Source organism: Lepidochelys olivacea, assembly GCF_965140295.1.
Source record: "Lepidochelys olivacea isolate rLepOli2 genome assembly, chromosome: 6".
Taxonomy (NCBI): Eukaryota; Metazoa; Chordata; order Testudines; family Cheloniidae; genus Lepidochelys; species Lepidochelys olivacea.
In genome coordinates this window covers 74,664,257-74,688,263 of record NC_140416.1, presented here as the reverse complement: position 1 = coordinate 74,688,263, position 24,007 = coordinate 74,664,257, and the positions used below count along the sequence as shown (strand labels likewise).

The following is a 24,007-nucleotide window of genomic DNA, read 5'->3' as shown; positions in this document are numbered from 1 at the left end:
TTCCTAGTGTCTAACTTAAATCGCCCCTGCTGCAGTTTAAGCCCACTGACTCTTGTTCTGTCCTAGGTGGTCAAGGAGAACAATTCATCACCCTCTTCTTCATAACAATCTTTTATGTACTTGAAGACTGTTAACATGTCCCGTCAGCCTTCTCTCCTCCAGACTCAACAAACCAATTTTTTACAATCCTTCCTTGTGAATCACGTTTTCTAGACCTTTAATCATTTTTAAAGCTCTCCTCTGAACTTTCTCCAATTTGTCTACATCTTTCCTGAAGTGTGGTGCCCTGAACTCAATACTCCAGTTGAGGGCTTATTACTGCAGAGTAGAGTGAGTGGAAAAATTACTTCTTGTGTGTTCCTTACAATACTTCTGCTAATACAACCCTCGGCCTGCGCCACTTCCAGCAGCTCCCATTGGCCTGGAGCAGCGAACCGCGGCCACTGGGAGCCGCAATCGGCCGAACCTGCGGACACGGCAGGTAAACAAACCGGCTCGACCAGCCAGGGGCTTTCCCTGCACAAGCGGCAGAACAAGTTTGGGAACCGCTGGTCTAGGCTATATTTCCCTAGTTTGTTTATAAGAAAGTCAAGTGACACAGTATCAAAAGCCTTGCTAAAGTTGAGCTATATCCCATCTACTGCTTCCCCCCTATAATGTACTCTTCTAACAAAAAAAATTTAAATTAAAAAGACAATTCTTTTTTACTTTATCTGTAAATAGAATTTGCTAGATTTGACACACAACTTTCAAAAACTGTAGTAAGATTTTCAGAGACCTAAGCATTTGCTACATCAGTCCAGTTTCCAACATAAAACTGCTACATAACCTGGAAGTCATGAGCAGTACAGAATTGGAACTGTGGGTGATCTTACAGGCCTAGACTATTAGATTGGCTCATTCAAACAGACCTGGCAGGAAGTTTGGAGCTCTAGTCTGATAGACACTAGACATATACTGAAAGGGATAAGCTTGGTCTCTGCCAGCAAAAGGAGTCAGGCTCATCATACTGGGAACATTGATAGGATCTCCCTGCCACATACATGCTTTTAATTACACAGTAGATATGAGTATGTATTGTAGCAATTGTTCCATGAAGGAAATAAAATGCGTATGACGAAAAAACAGCATGCTCCCCAGAAAAAGGTGTACAAAAGCCTACTTCTGAACATGTGAGACATAAAAAAATGTGTACAAAAGCTTCATAAATACAGTAGTAGTAATACAGTATATTACAGTGTATCATAAATATACCATAGCAATAGTCTGATCCTACCTTGCCGGTGGACACAAATCAAACTGTGTCACATAAGCTGAATTTATAACAGCAAAATCTTTCATGTTCTTCATATACAGATGGACCAAAATAATATCTTTCAATTCCAATCCCTTTGAATTCATATTAGCTGCCAGAAAAAAAATAATACAGCTGTTAAAGATAGAACATTTGAAATGTGCACAGAAAGATAGCAGAGGCATCTTATGTTTGTCCAAGAAAATCAAATGATAATAACCTAACACTTACTTAACATGACTGAGTGCTTTACTAATATATTACTTTTCCCCTTACAATAATCTTTGATGGTATAGCCTTATTTTTTATTAAGTGCTTTTTTGTGTTAATTTTATCTAATAATATGGAGATAAAACATAACTGAAAATTCTTCAAACCTGAACTTATACTTGCCTTAAGAAAATACATTGTATCTTAATAAATACATATATATAGCAGTCTACATTCCACTGTGCTACTGTAAAAAATAAAAATAATGGATAGTAGAATATACTACAATTTCCAGCAATTTATCATACACTTGCTGGAGATCAAGCAATGGCAAATTCAGCATAAGTAAAGGGGTGTAAACTGTTGGAGAGACTAAAGGAGCTGGAGGTGATATGCAGAGGGGTTAAAGAAGGACACACATATTTGGTGTCAGAGAACAGATAAACTAGGTTCAGGATAAAGGGGTATGGGTGAGAAAATGGACTCAGCCAGAGCTGATTGTATAGAGGAAGAAGAATAAAGTTAAGGGAGTTAACAGGATGCAATTTAGAACACACATTTCCATCTTGAGCGCCTTATCAAAATTTGTGGGACACTATATTACTGTGTGGTCCTCATATTCTGCATTTAAATCTCAAGAGCTACAGAAGCTAAATTAAGTACAAAGCTTTCTCTGAAAAGTGTGAAAGAATACAGAACATATAGAGTAATAGGATCCCATATGACATGAGTTAACTGCTACGCAAGCCTCCCTTCATGATAGTTTTGGCTATATTGCCCTTTAAAGATATAGACTGGACATAGATATTTTCGTTCTAATTAGCAAGTAGGATGAGAGCATAAAGATAATGTGCTGAGTGAGGCTAAAGTGAAAGCAAATAGTTTTTATGTAAAATGTCTCCATTCTTTTAAATATTCAGAGACAAAATTGTGAGCTTACACAGAGCTCTTCTTTAGTCAGCTACGAAATAAGTGCACTTTTCAAACCTCCAGTCAGCGGAACATTTTTGCCAAGCATTATTTTTTTCTCAAGTTACAGTTTAACGTGTGTGATTTGAAACATATTTTTGGGGAGGAAATACTGGGCTAAACTGAAAAACTAATCTGATTGATGTATAGCTGTATTTGACCAAGTTCAAAGAAAGGGAATTTATTTCTTAATGTTCATAATTCTTAACTTCGTTACAGAAACGATTCACTTTAAAAAAAGATAAAAAGGTGAAATCCTGCTCTGCCCTGCAAGAGGAATTATGCATGTGTGGTGGGGGGAGTGGGGAGATGGAAGTTTTCTCCCAATACAGAGGCAGGGCGCTGCTGGTGACATGAAGGACTGTGTCTGGTAGAAAGAAGCTTCACCAAGTGTGCCTAACTACCACTCTCTACCTACACATCCACACACCATTTTCTTAGCCCACCTACAAATCCTCCATCCATTTGTTCATAGAGATAGCCTCCACAGAGCTTATATCCATGATACACAAAATAAGTACATGGTATTTCTACTGAGTTTGGGGCCTTTCACTGCCATCTAAGAGTCTGTAGCATTTGGTCAGGTATGACTCAGCCTCATTGGGACAGAACCACCTTTGAAGTGAAAGTACATAAGAACATAAAAACGGACATACTAGGTCAGACCAAAGGTCCATCTAGCCCAGTATCCTGTCCTCTGACAGTGGCCAATGGCAGGTGCCCCAAAGGGAATGAACAGAACAGGTTATTATCAAGTAATCCATGCCCTGTCACTCAATCCCAGCTTCTGGCAAACAGAGGCTAGGGACACCATTCCTGCCCATCCTGACTAATAGCCATTGATGGACCTATCCTCCATAAATCTATCTAGCTCCCTTTTGAACCCCATTATAATACTGGGCCTTCACAACACCCTCTGGCAAGCAGTTCCAGAAGTTCACAGTGCGTTGTGTGAAAAAATACTTTCTTGTGTTTGTTTTAAACCGGCTACCTATTAATTTCATTTGGTGGCCCCTTGTTCTTCTATTATGGGAAGGAGTAAATAACACTTCCTTATTTACTTTCTCTATACAACTCATGGTTTTATAGACCTCCATCATATCCCCACTTAGTTGCCTCTTTTCCAAGCTGAGAAGTCCCAGTCTTATTAATCTCTCCTCATACAAAAGCCATTCTATAGCCCTCATAATTTTTGTTGCCCTTTTCTGAACCTCTTCCAATTCAATATATCTTTTTTGAGATGGGGCGACCACATCTGCACGCAGTATTCAAGGTGTGGGCATACCATGGATCTATATAGCAGCAATATGATATTTTCTATCTTATCTATCCCTTTCTTGATGATTCCCAACATTCTGTTCACTTTTTTGACTGCCGCTGCACATTGAGTGGATGATTTCAGAGAACTATCCACAATGACTCAAAATCTCTCTCTTGAGTGGTAACAGCTAATTTAGACCCCATCATTGTATATGTATAGTTAGGATTACGTTTTCCAATATGCATTACTTTGCATTTATCAACATTAAATTTCATCTGCCATTTTGTTGTCCAGTCACCCAGTTTTGTGAGATCCTTTTGTAGCTCTTCACAGTCTGCCTGGGACTTACCTATCTTGAGTAGTTTTGTATCATCTGCAAATTTTGCCACCTCACTGTTTACCCCTTTTTCCAGATTGTTTATGAATATGTTAAATAGGACTGGGCCCAGTACAGGTCCCTGGAGGACACCACTATTTACCTCTCTCCATTCTGAAAACTGACCATTTATTCCTACCCTTTGTTTCCTATCTTTTAACTAGTTACCAGTCCATGAGAGAATCTTCCCTCTTATCCTATGACGGCTTATTTTGCTTAAGAGCCTTTGGTGACGGACCTTGTCAAAGGCTTTCTGAAAATGTAAATACACTATATCCACTGGATATCCTTTGTCCACATGCTTGTTGACCCCCTCAAAGAATTCTAGTAGATTGGTGAGGCATAATTTCCCTTTACTAAAACCATGTTGACTATTTCCCAACAAATTATGTTCATCTATGTGTCTGACAATTTTGTTCTTTAGGATATTTAGGATAGGAATGAGTCAGCAGTGTGCCCTTGTTGCCAAGGCGGCCAATGGCATTTTGGGATGTATAAGTAGGGGCATAGCGAGCAGATCGAGGGACGTGATCGTCCCCCTCTATTCGACATTGGTGAGGCCTCATCCGGAGTACTGTGTCCAGTTTTGGGCCCCACACTACAAGAAGGATGTGGATAAATTGGAAAGGGTCCAGCGAAGGGCAACAAAAATGATTAGGGGACTGGAACACGTGACATATGAGGAGAGGCTGAGGGAACTGGGATTGTTTAGTCTCTGGAAGAGAAGAATGAGGGGGGATTTGATAGCTGCTTTCAACTACCTGAGAGGTGGTTCCAGAGAGGATGGTTCTAGACTATTCTCAGTGGTGGAAGAGGACAGGACAAGGAGTAATGGTCTCAAGTTGCAGTGGGGGAGGTTTAGGTTGGATATTAGGAAAAACTTTTTCACTAGGAGGGTGGTGAAACACTGGAATGTGTTACCTGGGGAGGTGGTAGAATCTCCTTCCTTAGAAGTTTTTAAGGTCAGGCTTGACAAAGCCCTGGCTGGGATGATTTAATTGGGGATGGGTCCTGCTTTTGAGCAGGGGGTTGGACTAGATGACCTCCTGAGGTCCCTTCCAACCCTGATATTCTATGATTCTATGATAGTTTCAAGTACTAGAAGTACAAGTACCAGAATGCTATTTATTTATTTAGAGAGACAAGGTGGGTAACAACATCTTTTATTGGACCAATTTTTATTGGTGAAAGAGACAAACTTTTGAGATTCTGAAGAAGACCTCTGTGTGGCTCAAAAGCTTGTCTCTCTCACCAACTGAAGTTGGTCCAATAAAAGATATTGCCTCACCCACGTTGTCTCTCTAATATCCTGGGACCGACATACCTACAACTACACTGCATACATTTATTTATTAATGGATGACCTGAGTAGGATCCTTACCCTGAAAATGTACAAGAAAGAATATCAATACAGTCTGTACTGTGTAATACATCCAACCCTGGGCCAGCTCATTGTGTTGGACAATGCCAATTTACAATAGCTGAGGAACTGGCCCTCTATAGATAACATTTACTATTGTAATTTTTGTCTCCTTCCAAAAACTTTAATGTAAGAAAAGTTTGAATAAAAATATATATCTTGAAAAAGTAAATAAATGGACAAAGTACAGCACTAGATTCTCTCTTCGGGTTTTGATATTATGGGCTAGGACTATCATATGTTTCATGAATTCCAGTAGCAAATTTCCATTTCTAAATCCTTCTGGCAAAACTCATCTTCTTTAGAGGTGATTAAACCAATTAACCTTGCAAGGAGTAAGTTAAAAGGACTTGTTTATGCTCCATTCTCCCATCATGATAGAGAACAGGCTGAAGTCCTAAGTACATTGCTAGTAAGAGTTCAGGAAAAGGCTCATGCATACCTGCACATGATCAGTTTAGCACTCAGAAAAATTTGGCAAAGAAACATATTGTGGTTTCTTCAGATGACAGGATCATAATTCATTCAGCTTTCCCCACCCTCCACACGAAAAGGCAAAAACCCCACAGGAAATGTGAGCGTTGACATTTACTACCAAGGATCAAAAAGCTATTATTTTGCCAGAAATGGAAAACAATACAGCAAATACAGTAAATACAAGTAATATGCTGAAAGCAAGAGGCTACTCAACTAGCCAGTGACACAATAAGTAGGTTTTTTAAAAAAAACTTCTGATGGATGGCAAGGCAAAATATATAATGTTTGGATTGGCAGATATCCAAAGAAATAAAATGAGAACCAAAGAAAACGTTATAGAGCCCCTTTGCTTCAATTTGCAGATTATGCCCAAAAGATTTACGCTAAACACTAGTGCCTTTAACTACAAGTTTGATTACACCCTCTTTGCTGATTTCCAGGCTGTTAAAAACTAGCTTAAAGGCCATCTAGAAAGCATGACTTCTTTGCTTTCTAAAAATGCTAAAGCTTCTTTATCATTCTGTATTCATTCATGAACTCAGCTGCACAAGCCAAATGTAAAGATTTTATGGGCTAATATATCACAAGAATTCGTGAAAAGAATACAAGCCTACCCAAACAGTCACTAAGAATGATTTTCATTTTTATGAATGAAAAAGAAGCCTGCATAAACATTCTTTATTTAAAGTTTAAAATGCAAAAAGACTGCAAAACAAAATGGGAACATTTTGTTTTATATGTCAATATCTTGTAAGAGTGTGACAGAAAGGAATCTGGCTTCCATGATTCCCAAAACAGCAATTTTTCCTTTGCATTAAGTACATAAATGAGATTTACTGCTACTGACCTAATCCTAGATGCCAAAATGTACAAGAGCAACAGCTTTCTGGAAAACTTATTTAAAATTATTGTGGTAACAAAAGCACTTTACCAAGCAGTTGGCATCTAGAACATACATGCACAGACAGACAATGTATACATTATATCTAGAAAGGTACACATATAAACTGTATATATTCCATTACATAAAAGTGTAGAGTTGTCTTCCACAAAGCTGGTAAGAATATTTTGTAAATAATTCTGATATAATGATTTTATCCCCTATCCTTGCTTTTTAGGGTCTTCAAAATCTGTGCACATTACAATGTATTCAATATTAAAGTTAGCAGTCTTAATAGCATGGTGTCAGCCTAATGAAAGCCTGAGATTGTAAATTTATAATCATAAAGTTATCAAAACATAAAAATATATCAGCTCTTTACTTTGCACTGTATTTAAGAAAACAATTGGTTTAGTGATAAATAATGGTTCAGATTAATAAAGCACCTTGGAGGGAAGAAAACGCCTCCTGAGCTGCATCTTGAATACTCCTTCCTTCTAGTTGAAGGAAGCGGGCAGTGATGCCTGAAACCCACTGGTAACCACTTAAGGATTTTCCAGAACATTCTAATGGCTTCCCTAAAGGAATGAAAGAAAATCAATCTGATTACAAAGACAAAAGATATCAGATTAAGGTTTATCAAAGAAAATCTTTTAAACCAAATTGTCTATGCTCAGGAAGAAAAAACTTTTAGAGCAAAATCATAGATTATTAGATCATCTTCAAAAATGATTTACAGACTGTAAGATACAACACAACTATCAAAAGTAAATGTGCAGTCATCAGCGTTTCCAAATGGAACCTGACAAAATTATCTCCCACACATTTTCTCCAGAATATACTCTTTTCTTAAAAATTGCGTTATCTAAAGTATTATTTGTCATTCTTGCAATTTCAGTAGCTATACCACCTTATCTATGGGAGTTAGGTGCCTAACCTGCTAAGGCCCTTTTGAAATTTCATTTAGGCCCCATGCCACAATTTTTGATGCCTAAATATCTTTGAAAACATTGGCTGCTAGGCACTCAGAAGTAAAACTGTCAATTTGAAAATGGGACTTGGGCCCTTTTGAAAATTTTACTCTAAAAATACTTCTTGAATTAACAATTACAGGAAATAGGGGGAGGCTATTTTCTGCACCTTACTTGAACACAACATTCTCCCAATCAGTGTTGCAATGGTTGAATATTCCCATTAGAATCATAGAATCATAGAATATCAGGGTTGGAAGGGACCTTAGGAGGTCATCTAGTCCAACCCCCTGCTCAAAAGCAGAACCAATCTCCAATTAAATCATCCCAGCCAGGGCTTTGTCAAGCCTGACCTTAAAAACTTCCAAGGAAGGAGATTCTACCACCTCCCCAGGTAACACATTCCAGTGTTTCACCACCCTCCTAGAGAAAAAGTTTTTCCTAATATCCAACCTAAACCTCCCCCACTGCAACTTCAGACCATTACTCCTTGTCCTGTCCTCTTCTACCACTGAGAATAGTCTAGAACCATCCTCTCTGGAACCACCTCTCAGGTAGTTGAAAGCAGCTAGCAAATCTCCCCTCATTCTTCTCTTCTGCAGACTAAACAATCCCAGTTCCCTCAGCCTCTCCTCATAAGTCATGTGTTCCAGACCCCTAATCATTTTTGTTGCCCTTCGCTGGACTCTTTCCAATTTATCCACATCCTTCTTGTAGTGTGGGGCCCAAAACTGGACACAGTACTCCAGATGAGGCCTCACCAATGTCGAATAGAGGGGGACAATCACGTCCCTCGATCTGCTTGCTATGCCCCTACATATACATCCCAAAATGCCATTGGCCTTCTTGGCAACAAGGGCACACTGCTGACTCATATCCAGCTTCTCGTCCACTGTCACCCCTAGGTCCTTTTCCGCAGAACTGCTGCCTAGCCATTCGGTCCCTAGTCTGTAGCTGTGCATTGGGTTCTTCCGTCCTAAGTGCAGGACCCTGCACTTATCCTTATTGAACCTCATCAGATTTCTTTTGGCCCAATCCTCCAATTTGTCTAGGTCCCTCTGTATCCTATCCCTGCCCTCCAGCGTATCTACCACTCCTCCCAGTTTAGTATCATCCGCAAATTTGCTGAGAGTGCAATCCACACCATCCTCCAGATCATTTATGAAGATATTGAACAAAACCGGCCCCAGGACCGACCCCTGGGCACTCCACTTGACACCGGCTGCCAACTAGACATGGAGCCATTGATCACTACCCGTTGAGCCCGACAATCTAGCCAACTTTCTACCCACCTTATAGTGCATTCATCCAGCCCGTACTTCTTTAACTTGCTGACAAGAATACTGTGGGAGACCGTGTCAAAAGCTTTGCTAAAGTCAAGAAACAATACATCCACTGCTTTCCCTTCATCCACAGAACCAGTAATCTCATTATAGAAGGCGATTAGATTAGTCATGCATGACCTTCCCTTGGTGAATCCATGCTGACTGTTCCTGATCACTTTCCTCTCATGTAAGTGCTTCAGGATTGATTCTTTGAGGACCTGCTCCATGATTTTTCCGGGGACTGAGGTGAGGCTGACTGGCCCGTAGTTCCCAGGATCCTCCTCCTTCCCTTTTTTAAAGATTGGCACTACATTAGCTTTTTTCCAGTCATCCGGGACTTCCCCCGTTCGCCACGAGTTTTCAAAGATAATGGCCAATGGCTCTGCAATCACAGCCGCCAATTCCTTTAGACTCTGGGATGCAACTCGTCCGGCCCCATGGACTTGTGCACGTCCAGCTTTTCTAAATAGTCCCTAACCACCTCTATCTCCACAGAGGGCTGGCCATCTCTTCCCCATTTTTTTGTGATGCCCAGCGCAGCAGTCTGGGAGCTGATCTTGTTAGTGAAAACAGAGGCAAAAAAAGCATTGAGTACATTAGCTTTTTCCACATCCTCTGTCACTAGGTTGCCTCCCTCATTCAGTAAGGGGCCCACACTTTCCTTGGCTTTCTTCTTGTTGCCAACATACCTGAAGAAACCCTTCTTGTTACTCTTAACATCTCTCGCTAGCTGCACCTCCAGGTGCGATTTGGCCCTCCTGATTTCATTCCTACATGCCCGAGCAATATCTTTATACTCTTCCCTGGTCATATGTCCAAACTTCCATTTCTTGTAAGCTTCTTTTTTATGTTTAAGATCCGCTAGAATTTCACCGTTAAGCCAAGCTGGTCGCCTGCCATATTTACTATTCTTTCGACACATCAGGATGGTTTGTCCCCGTAACCTCAACAGGGATTCCTTGAAATACAGTCAGCTCTCCTGGACTCCTTTCCCCTTCATGTTAGTCCCCCAGAGGATCCTACCCATCCCATCTGAGGGAGTCGAAGTCTGCTTTCCTGAAGTCCAGGGTCCGTATCCTGCTGCTTACCATTAATGCAAGGTGGAGTTCTTATTTGTTTCTAAAATGTACATGATGCCTTATAATGTGGAGGAAGATGAAGGGTGAATTCTGTCTCAGAGCTGTAGTCTAAGGGCATGAATCTGCACTCTCCTGCTTGTATAGTTCAAGCCCTGCTCTGTGGATAGCTATATCCGTAGACCATATCTGCAGATTGCAGATCAGATGCAGATATAAATTTTGAACCCAAGCAGGGCTCTGTGTATAATACCTCTGCCTTTATGCAAGTGAACGCAACTCCTTGCAGAAGTAACTATTTGCAGGAACTGGCTCTAATTCAGATAAATAAGATTCAGAACATTACAGTTCAAATGCTAGGTGGCATGGACATGTCATCAAGAAGGATTTCAACATTGGTAGCTTGTATTGCCCATTAACACTAATGCGAATTACGTGTATGAATTCACCCATGTATAAATCTGAGTCAATTGCCTCCAGATAGAACAGCCTGAGTCACTTCTGAGCATTAGAAGCTGCATGGACACCAAATGAAATTGTGAAAGTAGTCTGATTGAAAAGAAAGTTGTAACAGTACCACTTTCACATTCCAACCACAAGAAAAAGTACATAAGGGACTTTTTGGTACACTGAAAATTGAGGCAGAGCAGGCTATTTTATATTTTTAAAAGATGCAGGGACTGGGGGGAGTGTGTGTGATTTTTTTTAAGCCACCATAACCTTTTCTCCAATCCAATTAATTGAAGGTTATATTATAAAACAGATTAAATTACACGGACAGAGGCGGTATTGTGAAAACTTGGTATTTACTCTTATAAAAAACTGACAAGGTTATCCTATCAAGAAGCAAGATCAATCTTGGAATTAATCTCAGACGCATAAGTATAAATATTGTATGTCATCACCCAAGATGATCTCCTTGTGCAGAGACAAAAAATTTCTCCTTATATGCATTATCCCAGATGCATTTTTCCTTCAGACTGTCTGGACACCAAAATGATTACAAACATTCACCAAACAGAATTTTTTTATAATGTTTAATATTATGTTCCACAAGAGTATATGAAATAAATATAACCCCCCTCTCCTAATGACAGAGAGGTATGCAGGTATTCAAAACTCACTGTATTGCAGAGAATTATGTTCCAATAATTTCCAGATGATAGGAGGGGTTTTCTGTGGTCCATCTTCCTCAGATACAGGTGCAATACTATCTTCATTGCAGCTGACCTTGCAAGAACAGCTACAGATCATAAATTTGTCTGAAGATTCCTCCTGATTGAAACAAATATTCTGACATAAGCAAGCAAATATTGTGCTAGGCTGTGGTAAAGTGTCATGTTCAAAACCTAAAAAACCCTAAACCCTTAAGATTTTTACAACAAGGAATATTAACTGTGACAGGGCCGGGCCAGATGTGAGCAAATCCGCCAATAAGTGCAGGACCCACCAAGGCAGAGGAGGAACTTTGTCACATAGTGCTAAAAAGAAATTTAATCTTAAGACCAATAATGGAGGAAAGGCAAAGGATTCATCATTATCTGGACTGCAAAAAAGCACAATACAATATGATATTGTTGATGTGAAGTATGGAATAATAATGCAGATTCAGCAACGTAAAACAACAGATGTAAGGAATGATGATATTCAAGGTAACAAAGACAAAACAATACTGTAACAAATAAAAGCTATGCCACCATTATCGAGTACAGATATACTTTACCAGAAGTAAGGAATTCAGATATTCCAAAGCCACGAGGAACTATAATAACCATCTAATCTGACCTCCTGTATAGGCCATTGAAATTCCCCAAGATAATTCCTAAAGCATATTTTTTAGAAAAATTTAAATGTAAAAACTGCTGATGATAGAGAATCCACCACAACCCTTGTTACTTTGTTCTAAGGTGTTAATCACTTTCATAGTTTAAAACGTACACCTTATTTCCAGTCTGAATTTGACTAGGTTCAACCTCCAGCCATTGGACTGTGTTATACCCTTCTCTGCTAGATTGAAGAAACCCTCCTTTAATTCTTTATTAATAGAGTTCTGTATCGGCCGCTCCACCATCTTGCCCAGGACTGGTGTCAGGGTGACAGGCCTATAATTACCCAGGTCATCCCGTTTTACCCTTTTAACATATTTGTATAACATTAGCTTTCTTCCCGTTTTCTGGGACTTCCCCCAAGCTTCATGGACTTATTGCAAATCAACATTAACGGTCCAGCAAGCTTCTCAGCCATCTCTTTTAAAATTCTTGAATGCAAGTTATCTGGATCTGCTGATTTAAAAATGCCTACCTTTAGTAGCTGCTGTTCAACACCCTCCTGAGATACTACTGATAGGGAAAGGATAGTGGTACTATTCAAAGGCAGGCAGGAAAATAGAAAGATAGAACAGTTATCTCTGACATTAAAATATTTGACACTGAGGTCTAGGAAAGTATAACAGGAAAGTTAAAAAACATGTTTAGCATGTTCTAGTGACTGACTGGTTGACTTCAAAAAATGAATGTATCCTAAAAATACTCATTGGACTGATCTAGTGAGTCCACAAGCATCATCAACACCTATTAAAATCCACAGCATGGATTAGACCCATGGAGAACAGCATCTTCCAGAATGTATAAACTAAGGGTTTGTCTACACTGCAATTAAAAACCCACGGCTGGCCTCAGGCTCGCATGGCTCAGACGAAAGGGCTCTTCAAATTGCGGGGCTCCAGCCTGAGCCCAACCATCTGCACCACAATTAAATAGCCCCTTAGCCCGAGCAACATGAACCCAAGTCAACGGGCACAGGCCAGCCATAGGTTTTTGGCTGCAGTGTAGATATTCCCTAAGGGTAAATTCTTTTTTGGTGTTGTTCAGTACAATAGGAAGGAAAAAAAAAGCAAAGTGCCTACTACTGTACCTTGATATAACTAGCACTCTCTCGAACATTGTGAAGGACACCCTAATTAATGTATCTGCAAGTACTCCTTAGACCCAAGGAAGCATATAATTAGTTGGCTTAGGGTCATGACCAGGCCCCAGTGCACCTTCATGCAGTCTGTGTTCAACAGCAGATACTGGATGCGAAGAAAGAGTGTGCATGGTTCTCATTTTTTGAGCAACAAAAGAACCATTGTACGCTGTAGTTTTTACCAAGTCCTCCTGAGACACCCCATTCTGTACAGCATGGTGACTCCTAGACACTTGGCTTTGCTAATACTGCTCCTCTCCATTTAAACACATCAGTGATGACCTAGGGTAGAATTTTGCCCATAGTCTTTGACTGAATATTACTATAAGCATTACCTCCATATGCTATTAATTCATTTGCTGCTCAATGGCCCATAATTTTAAATGATTTTTTCCTACAGTGTGCAACTTATGCAACTATGTACATTATTGCATTTTTATTACACACTAAATCTACAAAATGAGGAAAAAGCAGAATAAAGCAAGATAAAAAAGGAATACAAAAAACAATATGAACAATTCTGCAGTCTTCTAGCATAGAATTGGAACCTGATGAAAATATCCTGTAAGCATGCAGACAAATTACACACTATATACTGAAATACATACATCAAACTACATATAATCAAATTTATGTTGTACAGTGAAGCACTCAAAACTTGAAAATGCCAGAATTAAGGTTACTGGTCTAACCTTAAATTGGCTCCTCTGTGCATATCACCTTTGAACATCTAGCCCCTTCAAGGTGTCTCAAGCTAGGCATCCAAAAACAGACACACCAAAAATCAGTAGTCACTTTTGAATATTTAGGCCATCATAATTAGCCAAATAATCTCCTTTTTGTATTTTTCCTCTCTCCTAAAAAAGCCCCCTCCAAACACCTATGATATAGTTCATTTCAGCATTAAAGTGCTTTCTTTAAGTTATGAGACTGATCCCTAGCAAACTCCCCCTCCCACACATACACACACACACACACACACACTGGCTTGGGTCAAAAGTCTGCATTGAGAACTCCACATTTACATAAATGTCTGGCTTCACCGGGGAGTAAAAGGATCCAGCTAAGTGAAAGCAGTATGTTTGGAAATTCTCAGGAAAGGTTAAATTACAAAAAGGTCATTATCTAGGAGAGGAACCTTAGCCCTAGCTGCCTCTAAAAAGGCTCAAGGGGAATTTAGCAAGAACTGCAGACACTAAAACTATGCTCTAAGAGGAGCTGACGCTCTTTGATTGGAACTCATTTTATTCATTCCTCCTAGGAAGGTGTAAAAGACGGGGCAATAGTCTATTTTATGTGAGCCAACTGTACATTAAAACAAGTCAACTGAATGTAACATAATAGTGGCAAGATGAAGGCTGCAGCTAAGCACAAACAACATATACACTCCAAACATTACATCCATTACAACATACTAGCATCCAACAGTATCCATATCTTTTCCCATTAATTGAACAAATTCTACCATTTTTGTGGGTAGTTCTGTTTTGTTGTTGCCTACAGGGCTACATGAGACCCACAACCCCTCTACTATATCTAGAAAATAAAGGGGTAGGATTCTCAGACAGCATGTAAGTAACACTCAAACTAGATTGCCCCTCCACGAGCAACCACAAGGGAAACAGTGATGTTCCAAGAGCTGCCTCCTTTCATATATGTCTATAAACCATGCAATGCAACCAAGCAGAAAAAGGTATTACTTTTCCTGCTAGTATGTAATTAGTTTTGCATTAATTTCCAGTTGCTTTCTCTGGCATTTAGCATTGGAACCACAGTGAATGCAGGTTAAAACAGTGTTACCATGAAATTAGCCAGTCCTGAACTGTACCTGGATAGCCTGGTTGTGCCCCTTCCTCCTACCCCTTATATAAGCATGTGCACAACCATCATGATACCAGTGCCAATATCGTGGTGTTGCTCTTGGTTTTGCCCCGAAAACAACTTGTCACAACACTTTCTCTTCCTTCTCCTCCAAAATGTTGAATTTCTGCTAAAAAAGAACATGTTCCTCTCGCAATTAGAGGTTTCATGATCCATCATGACTATGAATATATAATTGAAAGGAACGAATTCCCCCTTTCCAATGATATAATCCCTTTATCATCTACAAAGGCTAGAAACAAACTAGCTTCTTTAAAGTCACTATTTTATAGGTAGAAAGCTCTTTTAGATGATTATGAGAGGTTTGTTATAATTTTCCTCTGCTTTCAAATCCTGTATGGTTCAATTTGTGGTGCGAAAGCATTTTACAAGCGAAGGGATATAAAAACAGTACCAATTGTATTTTTAATAACTCTCTATAGCAATGGTGGGCAACTGAAGGGATATAAAAACAGTACCAATTGTATTTTTAATAACTCTCTATAGCAGTGGTGGGCAACCTACAGCCCACCGCTTCCCGCAGCTCCCATTGGCCGTGAACAGCAAACCACGGCACACTGGGAGCTACGGGGGGCCGTGCCTGTAGATAGTCAATGTCAGCAAAATGTCTCGCGGGCCGCAAACAGATTACCCTGATGGGCCACATGCAGCCTGCAGGTTGTCCTCCACTGCTCTATAGCATACACTTTTAAGTAAATTTCTAAACACCCTTTCTGTAAAATAAGCATCATACACATAATTCATGATGGCATGGTATGGGATATGAAGATTATATGAGCATTTGCTCAGGATCACCTGCAGAATTCTCTTGTGACTCTGATATTTATGAATAATACAAGCATCCCGAACTTAAGCCAAATAAAACCTTCATAACTCCCACCATTGTCTTCCTTCTCTTCTAAATATATTAATATCAATAAGGTTATATGTATGTGTGTGTGTCCACACATGTGTACATATTATAGTCCTATCAACATCCATTTACATATATGGATATACTGAATATAATTACATACATTTACACAAACTCCTGTTCATCGACATTCCTTTTGGAAATTACTGTCAAGCTGTAGGAATCGTCTGATGTCACTATAAATACACAAAGGACTGCACAAACAGTTATGCAGTCCTGTTGATTTCAAGGCTTAGGATAAATGGCAATGCCTTTTCAAGGCAGAAACCTGGATTACTCCAACAATGCAGGTAATCAATCAGAATCGGCACCAGCACAGGTGCAGGCTTCAGCTGAAGCATTAGGTGTGGGACCTGGCACTAGCTTAGGCTATGGGCTCAATGCCAGCATAGGCAGAACTGCCAGATCCGGCTTAGTTGCTGTTTTCAGAGCTAGTACAAACACTGGTCTGCCATTACTGCCTACAGAGAAACTAATCTGCCTAGGAGGTTGAAACTTGAAACAGAGGATGATGAGACTGCCATAAAGGGACTTGCGTTCTACAGATGATCTTCCCTTCTGTGTTTGTCCATTTAAAAAATAAAAATAGTATAGGGTCTTTGTTACCACAAAACAACACTCATGCTCTTTCACGTAAGCAATCTATTTTTTTCTATTGATTACTGTATTTCTCCCCTTTCCCCACCCACTATGGTATGATATCAGTCTAATTTTGGCTCTGAGCCTGAAAACACTTATGCATTTGCTTCACTGTACTCACATGAGTCATTGTACTGACATAGGACATGAGTAAAGTTATATTAATAGATTCAGTGATTATAAAGCCAGAAGAGACCAACATGAACATCTAGTCTGATCTCCTGTATAATACAGACTATAGGATTTCCCTGAATTAAATTCCTGTTTGAACTACAACGTATCTTTTAGCAAAAATATCCAAACTTGATTTTAAAATTTCCAGTGACGGAGAGTCCACAGAAACCCCTGGTAAGGTATTCCAATGGCTGAGCATACGCATAAGTGTTCCAAAGTCAAGCACACGCATACGTGTTTCTAGGTAGAGGCCTTTAGTTTGTAAGCAGGTACCTTATCTTATGTGTCTAAGGCTCCACGCACACATGAGTAGCATTATATGAAACATCAGTAACTGCCAGACTCTTAGTGTTTGTCTTGTTAAGAAACCTAAATTCTCCATCACAGAAGCAGGCATGGAAGCTTGTTACTACCAAAATCTAAAAATGACAGTTCTCCCATTCAATAGCAATCAGAATAGAACAGAGCAGAGAACTCATAAAACATAAGGAAAGATTAAGATAATCTCTTTGTTCCATGCTTTCTAACTTGATCATATTGCTTCTTAAAACAAACATATTGAGGGGGACCGCATGCAGCTTCTTTCAGTTTTTCAAGCACTGTGTAGGGACACGAGAAATTATTCTGAAAGATCAGGTTTTTTGTTTTGTTTAATAAAAGAATCTTTTATATTTATAAAGGATGGAAAAAGAACTATTCCTTTTATTGGAGAAATAGAGAAATTTTGGGACGGAATAAAGTAGAGGGATATTGTGCACTGGCAGGCCAGATGCCAGCTCTTACCCAGGTTGCAGGCACTAGCTAAGAAATGACAACCTCATGGCTGGAGACCAGACAGGTCACCTGTGTATTAGTTTTGCTCAAAACAGGCATTAGTCTTATAAGAATGTATTTAGTGTTCAGATTCTATGAAATGCCTGTAAATTGCTGCATGCATTAATCTCACTTCTAACATCTGTATTCCAGGCTGTAAGAAAATAGGTAAGTTTTGCTTTATAACTTTGAAAATGTTTACTCTAAATTTATTAACTCAGGCCTGGGAATCATCCCTCCCTCTCACCTCGGCCCATCCAGAAGGACTATCAAAAACACATGGGCCATCAAAGATTATCGCAATGTAAAGCATTGGTTAATGGCCTTATTGCACCTGGGAAATGCTACATACTGTGGGCTTGGAAGCTGAATGAAGGAAATAAAACAAAGCCAAAGGAAAATTTTCTATTTTTTTGGCTATTGAACTCTGAAGGGCCAGAGACTTTGAACTGAAGCCAGAGATCCCCAGGGGCTGCCTCCTGGGTCCACCCTGAAAGACGCTTTGCATTGACAGATCACTACAATTCTGTCACTCTTTGGATTTAGAGTGTAACTCATGTGTGTGTATATGTTTACTTGCTTTAACCTGTAAATAATTCTCATTTCTTTTTCCTAGTTAATAAACCTTGAGATAATTTATTAGTGGATTGGCTACATATGTTGTCTTTGGTGTAAGATCTAGGGTACCAACTAATCTGGGTGTAAGTGATTGGTCTCTTGAGACAGGAAGAAATCTGAATGTGGTATAATTTTTGGTATAAGTGACCATTTGTCACTAAATCCAGTTTGTCTGGGGGGCAAGATAGACTGGAGAGCCTAAGCGGACTGTCTGCGACTCCTGTTATAGAGATCCAGGAGTTCACATTTGTTACTGGCTTGGTAAAAACTAATTATAGAACACACCACCAGTTTAGGGTGTCTGCCCTATTTTTGACAGTCTGCCCCAAGATATGCACTTACGGTTGTGAGCCACTCCAGATATCATGACAGAAGAGATGCTTAATATGCTCACTAAGCTCTTCAGATAAATCAGTGTACATCGACAAGAACTTCCACTTCGTTTGCAGGAAAGGTTTTGAAAGCATACATAGAGCCAGAGTTAGTTACGCTTTTAGGATGTGGAGAGAGAACCTAGATGTGCTGAGGGAAAGGACAAAGGCCAAATGGGCAATAAGACACAACACTCCATGGACGTAGATTGGATTTTCCTTTTTTCCCTTCCCCAGCATATGCCATTGGTAGTCTGAATCCAAGACGAAGAAGTCTTACGGATTAGGTGATGTTTTTAAAGCACGGTGTACAAATAAATGCAAAGCTCTTTTTTCAGCATTCTCAAAGTAGTATTGAAAATGAGAAGCATGATCAAATGGAGATTAGCAGAAAATATGATGCTTTAAGAAGCTGGACAGAAATGGTTTATTTTAGATATAGTTAAATCAAATCTAACATGCAGGATTGTACTTCTTTAGTACATAAGGCATGGCAACATTTCCCAAACACATTTTCTAGCATTTACAAATATTTTAAAGTTATCCTCAAATTGACTCGCTAGAAAGATTTGCTAGCTTTTTACAGAGTCATAAGAGTATTAGAAATTATTTGCATTGCTACAGCGCCTTTCCACTGAGGGATTTCAAAGAACGTCACAAACAATTAAGTGAGCTTCATCTCATGACTTTGGTTCGGTATGTAATTTACAGAGATGGATTGGCTGGTTTACAAGACAGCATGCCACCTAACAAGCAAAAAACACAGAAGACTATCACTTTCTATCACAGGCGGACAAACAACCACCCACCTTTCTTCTTTCTACTGCCTGTTACAGGAAGAAAACCACACTTGTCTTTCTTCCAGTTCTGGGATATACCCACCTTAAGGGATAGCAGATAGTGCTGTGAGTTGTGCTACTGGGCGCATGTGAATGGTCCTGCTCAACTGATGCAGGCACTTCTGGGACTGAGGGAACAAAACATTCATTTTACAATAATTTGTCTAAGATCAGCACAAGCTATGACTTAGTCTTAAAATCTGAGTATTACCTATTTTATTCAATTATTTCAATCATATTTTTGTAGACAAAACAAAGATGTTGACATCTGTACTTTGGCTGTGATTCTCAGCCTGAGAGGTTATCAGAATCCTCTGCTGCTGTGGCAATAAGCCGGTCCAATTTACAAATTCAACGAGAGCTACAACATCCTAATGGAGGTAAGCAGACTTATCATCCTTTATTTTCCCTCAAAGCCTAACATTTTCTCCACTTAATTTTACTGGGCAACTTTTCCTGCATTTGAACATGAAAACAAGAACTGCTTATGAAAATAGCAGCCAATAAAATTAGGAGAAAAATGAAGGTGGTGGGGATGTTATAAGGAGGATGTGATTTAAAATTTCATATTAGGATACTCACCAGGATTAGAGAAAACTGTTGTCCATTAAAATGGCTTGGTTCTCATTTTTCCAGTGGTATGTGGCATTGGTTTCTATCTCTTGTTATTCACGAGACACTATAACTTAGCAAGGTAACTGCCCTATCTCCAGACATTTTAGCATGCTTTCAGCATGCCAAAGCACTCTAGGATGGTTTACTCTTGCATTATACCCTTTTTACTGATGATTAAACTAGGGAACAGAGAGATTCAGCAATTTGCCCAAGGTCACAAGAGTGTCAGGTACACAGACAGTACCAGTCCCTCTTCAACTTTCAAGAGTCTTTTTTTTTCTGGCTAAGTGAATTTGGGTGCTTGCTAAAGATACCCCCCTTGACAGTCCTGGAGACTGAAATCCTCTGTTTCCACAGAACTTGCACAGCACAGACAACAATGCTACAAGATTCCCCACACTGCTCCATATGCCTCAGCTCTAGTCTGGAGTGCCTACTGCTAGAAGTGAAAGCATACTTCAGTTTACATTCAATCCTTGGCCTCTTTATAAACATTATAAACAAGGGTGCCAATTGGTGTCATTGTCATGTTATCTTTTATAATATGGACACATGTCCACTAGGAACTTTACAAAGACCATCAGTGTATTTCACATACCAATGACCAGTTATCAGACAGTAACAATTTTAGCTCACTACCAGCTGGGTCAGATTCAAACAAGTGATCTTCTGTAGAAGCATCTGATTTCATATGGGCAAACTATAAGGCAAAATACAATAGGTGAAATCTTGGTCCCACCGAAGTCAATGACAAAACTCCCATTCAATGGGTTTAAGATTTCACTCATTATATGCATGTGACATGATGTTTGTTGTGGGGAGGGGTATGTGTGAATCGATAGCAAACAAAGCAAACGATGAACAAGAGAAAAGCTTTTTCACATTTTTGCTGTACAAAGCCAAGCTCTTATAGGAGAGGTAAAATATTGATGAAGCTAGATTTCTATGTGATGTACAACACAATTACTGACCTTGCTTTTTTCTGATGAAGTAAATGAGGTCTCCATGGACTATCAAAATGAATGTGCTATTAATAACAATATTATTTTAGTTGTTTATAATAGCCAAGGAAAAAAAGCTTATTTGATCCGTTGATACCCAACTTTTGATAAAACTTTAATAAAAATATTAAGAAAATTATCTTTTTAGCCTTTTCTGTATCATTGGTAATGAAAGAAAAGAGGGTGGGGAAAAAGCTTTTCAATTATTATGCAAAAATACATCTTGAAATTGCACAGTAATGTATTAAATGAGAACAATGAATAAAATCTTAATCTCCCTCAGGCACAACAGCTCATTGTGCTGCCAGAAACAATCTAAAACAAATTTCCACCCAGTCTTTGTAGTTAAATATGAAGAAATTTATCTGAAGAAAACGCACCACAGAATGGCAAAGAAAGCACAGACTTCTTTTATTGTAGAAAGACACTATCCAAAATTGTGGAAATGATTATAAAATAGTCAATTCAAAGAATGTAAAATTAATGCCTGTGAAACACAACTAAGAGAAGGGACTTTTTAAAAATAGAAATAGAGATGTTATTTCAGGGATGAGATATGCATAACAAATCTGATACTGTGATTTATATTAGAGCCACATATCACAGTTCCTTTTAGTATTTGGAAATACTATGCAGTCTATTAATGGATTCTCCAAAATGATTATATAAATGACTACTTTTATATATTTTTCATAAATTTCAAATATTTTTCTCATGCTTTTAATAACCTCTTGAAACTAAAATCAATTTCTCTACTGAAGTACATTTTTCCCATTGTGTAAACACAGTGATTTGTTGTGGTAAGGTAGCTCTCAAGGGCTGAATTACCAACTGATTAAAAAAAAAATCATGGGTTTTGTACACATAATGGAGGAGAAAAGGTACCGTACTAGAAGAGTTATCAATGGTTATCCATCTTGACAGTGTCATTTAAACATTACGTGGTTAAACTATGCTAAGTTAGTAACATGTTACACTCTTCAAAGATTGACTGCCTCTCCATAGTAACAACTTCTTGAAAACCTAGCTTATAATATACCATGACATAAAATAAATTAATCTAAAGCCAAAAGATTCTAATGCCTTTTCCCACAACACCATCATTAGAAAATAAACTATTTTCCTTTTTAACTCTAGAAGACGTTAGAGTATACCAAAATCCAGACCATGCTTCTATAACCCTACCTCTTTAAGAATGTGACAGCTTTGTCTACAATGAATTTGAAATATGATTTGCTATAAAACTGCTTGAAACTGTGAGGCTTTAACAAAATCTGAAACATCTACATAAGAAGGGGAAAAGAGCTTCTGAATAGATAAAAGTAAAATCTTGATCCTTATATAAAATGTAATGCATTTTAATACGATTTTTTGCCTGATTTATGTAAAGCTTTGTGTTTTTCATTTTCCCTAACCTGTCACACTGTAGTGATGTATGGTGCATTTTAGCATCAAGTTTGCCATGAGCAATAAAGTCAGTGCCCCCAAAGAAATATTAATATATTTCCACTACTCTCCCTCACCAGAGTTTTCTATTATTCAGCTTCTCTGGTTTCACTTCACATAGCTGGTTGACATCATTTTCACGAAGTCTCTCATACAAATGTTTTAAGATTTTACATTTAAGAAATCCCAAACAAGAAATGGATGGGATGAAGCAGGGAGTACCTGCCACAGTTGGAAAGCTAGGAATAAGGTCATTTGGGAAGAAAATAGGGAAACATTTTATGTCTTTGGAGAGACAGAAAGCAAAAATGGAGACAGTGTTGCTTATTGATACAAATATACAAACTGTCTCTCCTAAATAAAGACTATTGGTTCTCTATGTATACTTGAAGTGTTCAAAAGTCACCAGATGCAAAAAAGAAAAAACCCAAAAAAACCCAAACACTGTTGCATTCAGTAATGATCCCTGTATATGAAGTAGCTTGACTGATTTTCAGACTGTAAAAATAAACAGAAAAGGAAAGTAAACTACAATCAGCTGCAATATCAGAATCCCCTCTCCTCTCCCGCAAGGAATACCAAGAAGGTTTCAAGCACAGCAGGAAGATCAACAGGCATTTTTCCTCAACAAAAGCAGTCTTCAAGATAGATCTTAAAAGAAAAAATACCTTCATACCTGACACAAAAGCCATCAAGGAAATCTATTATCCATATAGCTTACCTGCATTTTAACATTATTTAGTAAGTGTGCCTAAGTTCCATGTTGTAAAATAAAGTTGGTAAGAAAAAGTCCTACTTTGATGTATTACTGGCAGCCCTTTACAAAATTCTCTACATGTCATTAATTGCAGAAATATGTCAATATGTTCTTTTTTATCATTCAGAAATATTTCAAATTTCAACCAAATTTCAAAAATACTTTAAGGGTATAGAAGTCTGTAAATGAAATGTTACCATTTACAAACATACAGAAGGAAGAAAGATTTACTATATGTGTATAATAATCAAGAGAAAATGGATGGTAAAATGTGCTCACAAAAAGGAAGAAAACAATGTTGTCTTTGAATCTCATTAGCAATGCTATAGTCATGGGTAAGAGTGCAATACTCAAGAATCTGTCAGCACACATGTACCGCTGCCATTACTAGGGCTCTTACTCCTGCATTGCACACTTTCCATGCAATCATAAGTTAAAAACAAACTGAATCCCTTTGAACTACTGCTAATATTTCTTAAGCTCTCTATCGAGTTTGGCTGGACATCTCTCTCCTTATATGACAGAGTGTCTCCTCTGCAGTAAACTCATTTTACTCGCTGACTGGAATAGGATTAGGGACTGATGCTTCACCTCCCAGACTTAGAATCGTTACTAGCTTGGGTTGTCTACCATATGTGAAATGAGGATCTGGTAGATACAAATCATCTACTGGGAATCAACAGGTCTCTACGATATCTACTTTTCACCAAAAATAGC

At 38.7% G+C, this 24,007-nt stretch overlaps 1 protein-coding gene across 2 annotated transcripts in view; it reads right to left on the bottom strand.

The window, feature by feature from the left end:
• The window catches only part of DPH6 (diphthamine biosynthesis 6), a 377,259-nt gene that overhangs the window by 201,629 nt on the left and 151,623 nt on the right, over window positions 1–24,007 (bottom strand). For both annotated transcript variants that reach the window (XM_084632603.1, XM_084632602.1), the window contains exons 9-11: window positions 11,384–11,534; window positions 7,334–7,465; window positions 1,277–1,406 (exon numbers count right to left, since the gene is read on the bottom strand). In XM_084632603.1, coding sequence (XP_084488729.1) covers window positions 1,277–1,406; window positions 7,334–7,465; window positions 11,384–11,534 — 413 coding nt within the window. The remainder of the gene's footprint in view (window positions 1–1,276; window positions 1,407–7,333; window positions 7,466–11,383; window positions 11,535–24,007) is intronic.